The following is a 6,016-nucleotide window of genomic DNA, read 5'->3' as shown; positions in this document are numbered from 1 at the left end:
AACTTCAACCTGCTGAGCTGGACCTGTTTTTTCGTTTGTTTTTGTTTTTTTCCAGTCCGCCCTGAACGCATCACCCTGCACCTGTGTGACTGTCACCTGACTGCGAGCAAACACACCTATCCTGCGCTTTTCTCCCGTGCAAACATGACCCTCCGTGGCTCCTGTAACTGTGGCTGTGAAGGCCACGGTTCAGTGTTGTTGTCTGCACGTCTTCTTCGTGTGTTTTTTAACGGCTGTTTTTGTGAATGGTGACAAGTAAAGAGACGAATCACGCCGACGCTTCCGCACGAACCAGACCTCATTCAGAAATGTACCGGTTTAAAGGTCTCCGCTCCCCCTCCTCTAAGTTTCCATCTGTTGTCAGCTGGAAGCATCACGCCCTGCCCGCCACAGCTCCCCTCGGCCTCCCTTCATCACCTCCTCCTCCTCCTCCTCCTCCTCCTCACCTCCTGTGTAGCGGCCGGCTCCGGGAACAGGTCCTCCGCGTCCTCCAGCTCCTCGAAGTCGGTGTGCTCCGGTGGAGGGTCCCTGGCTGTGTCCGCCATGTTCGCGTGGTTCCTGCGGTGGATTGTGATGAAAGCTAACCGACACACACACACCGACGGACGGCGAGAAAACAGGCGACTGACGGGGGGGAGGAGAGGAGGAGCGGGGAGTCAGGAGGTTTTCCCAGCTCTGTCATGTGACTAACAGGAGTCCTGATGGGAACCAGAGAGCAGGAGAAAAAGAGGAGGGCTCACTCTGCCGCTGTTTCCTGGTCCAGTTTCCTGAACATCTTTCTTTTTTAGTTCAGAGCTGTTATGGAAAAATAGACCACTGTTTCTACTGTTTCTGGGAATTTGGAGTTTTATTGAATTGAGGAGGAGTTTACAATCAATAAATACACACAAATTAGACACTATGTTTTTGCTGTAAATAAGGACAATTTTAGGATAGATTAATAAAAATACACACCAAATCTGAGAAAGGTAATGCAATAGAAAATAAATAAATATATATATATATTATAAATGTTAATAAATAAGATAAAATAAACAATTTAATTAGATTAAAATATTAGGTTCAAAAACTACTTAATTAAAATATTCATAAAATAATTTACATTTATGTGTTGAAAAAAATCTGAGAAATAAAGAATAAAAAAAGAAAACTTTTAACATAATAGAATAAAATCTAATTTAACTTAATTAAAATCTTTGGATAGAAGCATAAAAAATTAAAAGACTGATAAAAAAAAATAATTTAACATTTATGGTTGGAAAAGCCTGAGAATTACAAAAATACAATGGGCAAAAAAACAAATTGAAATAATGTTACTAGAATAAAACAAACTTGATTTCATTGACGTTCAATAGCTATAAAATAAAATGAAAAATAAAAGATTGATAAAATATTATTAAAAGGTTTTTGGTCTAAAATTAAAAAAAAAAAAAAAACTTTTTGGTGGCTGGTTAAAAATTTAGTAGGAGGAGGGTGGGAACTTGAACTCACCATTTTTAACGCTATTTATTTAAAACTTCAAACTTCTCTCAAAATATGATGAAAATCTGTGCATCTGAAAAAAATTTCTGTAATTTATTTTCTTCCTTTTGATTTATCTTTTCATATTGTGTCTGCTCAAAGTTCAATGCTACAGGTGCTATGTATTAACTGTTTATGCTGACTTTTGTCGATTGATATTGATACATACCACTGTTCTGCAATGTTCAATAAATATTTCTGAAAAATCTGACCATAGACGATCTTTGAGGCGGACCGACTGTGGAGCCCGGACAGATAAAACGTTTCTGTCGGAGCATATTCGGCGACACGCCATCACTTCCGTGTTGTTAGCAAACCGCTGGCGACAGCTGTGAACTGTTTACTTTAAAAGCAGCTAAAGAAGCTAATTTTTTTAAATTTTGAATATCGTTTCAGTGCTGAGAGAGTGACGTGTGTCGTTGCTAACCAGCTGCTAAGCTAACACGCTCAGAGCCGAGCATGATTTAACTTTAAGTTTCGTTTCTGTAGTTCTGTTAGCATGGAGGTTAGCGGGGAAACTGTGAGCATGGCTCCAGCAGAAGAAATCCAACATCTCACACAGGAGGACGTGATGGAGGAGGTGGAAGAGCAGCAGCAGCAGCAGCAGCAGGAGCAGGAGGAGCAGGATGAGTTCGAGGGGCTGCTGGAGGAGGAGCTGGAGCTGGAGCTAGCTAAGATGAAAGTGGAAGGTAAAATCACAATCAGCTTTGTTGGCCAAGTGTATTCAGGTGTCAGTTTATTAGGAACACCTAGCAAAACAAGTCCAAAACAACAATCCTCTAATAAATCCTCCTTCATGAAGGTTCTAATCTTTGTGTTTGTTAATTTGTTTTTTGTTGTTATTAACTGATTATTAAGATAATTGCTGTTTTATTTTCTGTCAATTTACTAATCGACTGATTGTTGCAGCTGAACACTCGTGTCTAACAAATGTCTCTCTACAGTTAAACACCAGTAACCTCACTGACCACAGTCAATATTTGAAATGCTCTTGTCTTTAAATACTACAATACCCATGAGCCTCAGCAGCTTCCTGTGGAGAAGATCCCGACCAGAGTCTTGAAATTATTCAGTCAGCATTGTTGTTTCCTGTCCCAGACCCGCTGCAGAAGGCTCAGGCTGTGCAGACCGACAGCACGACAGAGGAGACGGCTGTCAACACGGAGCCGGACTGGGAGAGCCTGGTGTCGGCCATGTTGGATCACAGCACCATCCTGTCGGAGCAGTACAAGAGCCTGATGAAGAAGCAGGGCGAGGAGGAGGTGGCACACGAGAAACACAAACTACAACTGCTGAAGAAGAAGGAGGAGGCCACCCAGCAGCACCAGGTGAGACACACACACACACACACACACACACACAGTATAAAGCCACTGTGGTCAAAACCAGGACTCTGTAACAGGAAGTGTGTGTTCTCAGACTCTTCTGGACAAACTGGAGTCTCTGCGAGTCAAACTGCAGCTGAACAACTCTAAAGCCGCCAGGAAGAACTTCTTATCCAAAAAACAAGAGATGACGTCAGAGAAGAACCGAGCGGAGGACGACAGGAACAGGTGAAAACCAACAACACAGGAAATAAAGGAAGAAAACAAGGACGTATTTAAACCTACGTAGAAACAGTTTCTCTATTACGAACTCTCTCCTCCACAGAATCATTTCTACACTGTAAAAACTCTTTTCTGTTCATGTACTGATCAAACCGCATCACAGCCTGTCTCTCCTCCATAGCAGGAATGAGGAGATTTTGCTCCATCTTCTAGTTCAATAATCAATTATTTGACAGATTTCAGTTGAATGTTTCAGTCAGTTATTGAGAATAAAAGCAGCAAACATCATCTGGTTCCTGCTTCTCAAATATCAGGATTTTCTTCTTTTCTTACAGTAAAATGTGGAAAATTGTGATTGGAATTTATAGATGAAAAACAGCTGTCACAGAGAAATACTTTACCTCTTCTTCTTCTGTCCTCCGGGGGTCAGGCTGGCCAAGGAGCTGGAGGAGAGCGAGAGGAAGCTGACGGCGCTGACGGAGGAGCAGAGCGAGGAGCAGCGGAGGTGGCAGGTGGAGCTGGAGGAGCTGAGGCAGGAGATGGAGCGGGTGAGGAAGGAGGCGCAGGAGGTGGAGCTGCAGGCCTTAAAGGACGAGATCGCCGCCGTGGAGAAGCAGAGGGACGTCGCCATGACTCGCATCGAGGCGTGGCTCAGAGAGGTACGGACGTCGCCGCACGTATCTCAGGGGTTAGCGCTCTGATGACACTGATCACGTCCTCACCTGTCGCAGGTGGAGCAGTACCTGAACACCCTCAGGGTGGAGTTCCCTCAGCAGTTCCCTCACGAGAGGCAGAAGTGGGAGAAGAAGGAAGGCGTGGTCCGGAGGAACCAGGCCGAGCTCCAGAGCCGCTTCAAGGAGGTTCTGCAGCAGCTGCGGCAGGGTTGCGAGTTAGAGTCCCTCCCCAGGATCAACGTGCCGTCTCTGCCGCAGGTCCCCGTGGTAAGAGACTCACCTGCTGGTCCTGGTTCAGATCTGTGAATGCGACGGGCTTAGAACAAAGATGTGATGTGTGTTAGAGATGTTTCACCTACACTCAGCTACAACGAGCTAGCCGCTAGCAGCTAGCAGCTATTAGCTCCATAAATCCCGTCATACAGACAGGTGGGTTTAGTCTTTGTTTGGACCGGAGGACACGGTCCACTCTGTGTCTTCATCAAGTCAGTCAACATGTTAATTTAACAACAGAACAGGAAACTGACACGAAGGTTTGGGGTTAAATGAGGTCGTTGACCTGCAGCTCTTGTTTCCTCCCACAGGCCGACCTGAGGTTCAACCAGGTGATGCAGTCGCTGGCTCATCCACAGTTCATGCCCCCTCCCAACCCGGTGCCCCGCCCCCTCCCTCCACAGAGACACCCGCACTATTACCAGGAACAGTACCACCGCCCCCAGTACCGCCAGCGCTACCCCCACCCACGACACCACCCACCCCCCGAACATTACTTCCAGCCCTCCCCTCCCCCGCAGCACCAGTTGCAGACGCCCCAGCCTCAGTTCCAGCCCCACATCAGAGCACCAGTGAGGGTGACCCCCCCTCTCAGTCTCTCCCCCTCCCCCCCTGTTCAACCTCTCCACCCTGTGGTTCCTTCCCCACCTCCCCCCGCTGCTGCCGCCGCCACCTCTGCCCCCGCTGGCAAACTAGACAAAGTCCTGGAGAAGCTCGGGGCTCGGTTCCCACAATGCAACAGGGCCCAGCTGACGTCGCTGCTGCAGCAGGTGAAGAGCTCGCGCGGCACCTTGGCCGGCATGTCCATGGAGGAGGTCATCGAGCAGGTCGGCTTCAAGCTGGCTCAGAACGAGAGGCTGGCCCCGGGGCCCATCAGCCGGCCCATGCCCCCGGGTCCCATCCAGAGGCCGACCCCTCCCCCGCAGAGAGCTTCGCCTGGCGGAGGTCAGGGCGGCGGGGTCCGTAAACTGTGCCTGATGTGCCAGAACCTGGTGGATCCGGAGAGCCGCCACCCGCTGAGCTGCGCCCACACCATCCACAAAGACTGCATCCGCATGTGGCTGCAGTCCAGCAAGAACAACTCCTGCCCCTTCTGCCCGGGGCAGTGACGGAGGAGACCAGGTGGTGAACCAGGTATCACTCCGCTGGATGTGTCGGGACAGGTGCAGGTGGCGCCCCCTGCTGGCTAATAACAACAGCAACTCCAACCTGAACAACCATCAACCCTGTGTCTCCAGAAACAACGCCCCTACAGCGGCACCCGTACCGGACCTTGGTTGTCATGGTCACATGGCTCGGTTAGGTTTAAGAAAAAGTCGTGATTAAAATAAGAACTTCCTCAACATCACACTGCCGCCGTTGTCATGGTTACGATATAAACAGATGGTTTCACATGGGAATCGAACACTGCTCTCCTGTGTCCTGGTGACCCATCCATCCACCACAACGTCATGAGAGAGCATGCTAGCAACATGCTAATGCTAGCACGTGCTACATGGTGCCAGGTATCTTTTGAAATGTTTCAGTTCTTTAAGTTTGACTCACGGAAACATGATGTACTGGTTCATTATGTCTGTAAAACACTTTGTGCTGCTGTAAGGAAGGTGCTTTATAAATAAAGTTTGTTTGAATTATATTATGATGTGGATCACATGATTAAACAAGAAATAAAAAGTCCAGTTATCTAGAAGCACGTGGCTCAACTGAATAAAAGTTTTAATTTGAAAGAATTTTTCAAAATTACTGATGAAACTGATATTTAATAATGATAAATATAATATACAATATAAATATAAAATAATGATGTTCATGTCTGTTGATTATTGTTGCTCCTAAAACCAGTTCATAGACTCATTAACATCAATGGAAACTTTCCTCTAGAAATGAGTCCATATTTATCTGATATTTCAAAGTCTGGTTCATATTCACTGCAGTTATTAAGCATCCACTCCCCATATTCATGTTCTTAATTAAAGATTGGTGACTTTTAATAACTAGAAA

At 46.6% G+C, this 6,016-nt stretch overlaps 2 protein-coding genes across 2 annotated transcripts in view; one reads left to right on the top strand and one right to left on the bottom strand.

The window, feature by feature from the left end:
* The window catches only part of snx2 (sorting nexin 2), a 24,150-nt gene extending 23,446 nt beyond the window's left edge, over window positions 1-704 (bottom strand). The window contains exon 1 of the mRNA XM_022769074.1: window positions 447-704. Within this exon, the coding sequence (XP_022624795.1) occupies window positions 447-545 (99 nt within the window). The 5' untranslated portion in view covers window positions 546-704. The remainder of the gene's footprint in view (window positions 1-446) is intronic.
* A 1,430-nt stretch (window positions 705-2,134) lies between these two features.
* rnf214 (ring finger protein 214) lies at window positions 2,135-5,651 on the top strand. Its single transcript, XM_022769077.1, has 6 exons — window positions 2,135-2,210; window positions 2,620-2,849; window positions 2,941-3,074; window positions 3,499-3,727; window positions 3,800-4,009; window positions 4,327-5,651. The coding sequence occupies exons 1-6, from the start codon at window positions 2,198-2,200 to the stop codon at window positions 5,122-5,124; spliced, it is 1,614 nt and encodes a 537-aa protein (XP_022624798.1). The 5' UTR covers window positions 2,135-2,197; the 3' UTR covers window positions 5,125-5,651.
* Window positions 5,652-6,016: the final 365 nt, after the last annotated feature.

Source organism: Seriola dumerili, unplaced genomic scaffold (assembly GCF_002260705.1).
Source record: "Seriola dumerili isolate Sdu_G_001 unplaced genomic scaffold, Sdu_1.0 BDQW01002177.1, whole genome shotgun sequence".
Lineage (NCBI taxonomy): Eukaryota > Metazoa > Chordata > Actinopteri > Carangiformes > Carangidae > Seriola > Seriola dumerili.
Note: the sequence above shows the minus strand (reverse complement) of the source record. Positions and strands in the feature narration are given on the sequence as shown.

What these genes read in the sequence shown, in the direction of transcription:
- rnf214 (XM_022769077.1), top strand. An exon ending in GCGGAGGACGACAGGAACAG is followed by an intron (nt 3,075 to 3,498) that starts GTGAAAACCAAC and finishes TCCGGGGGTCAG; the next exon opens with GCTGGCCAAGGAGCTGGAGG. An exon ending in TCGAGGCGTGGCTCAGAGAG is followed by an intron (nt 3,728 to 3,799) that starts GTACGGACGTCG and finishes CACCTGTCGCAG; the next exon opens with GTGGAGCAGTACCTGAACAC.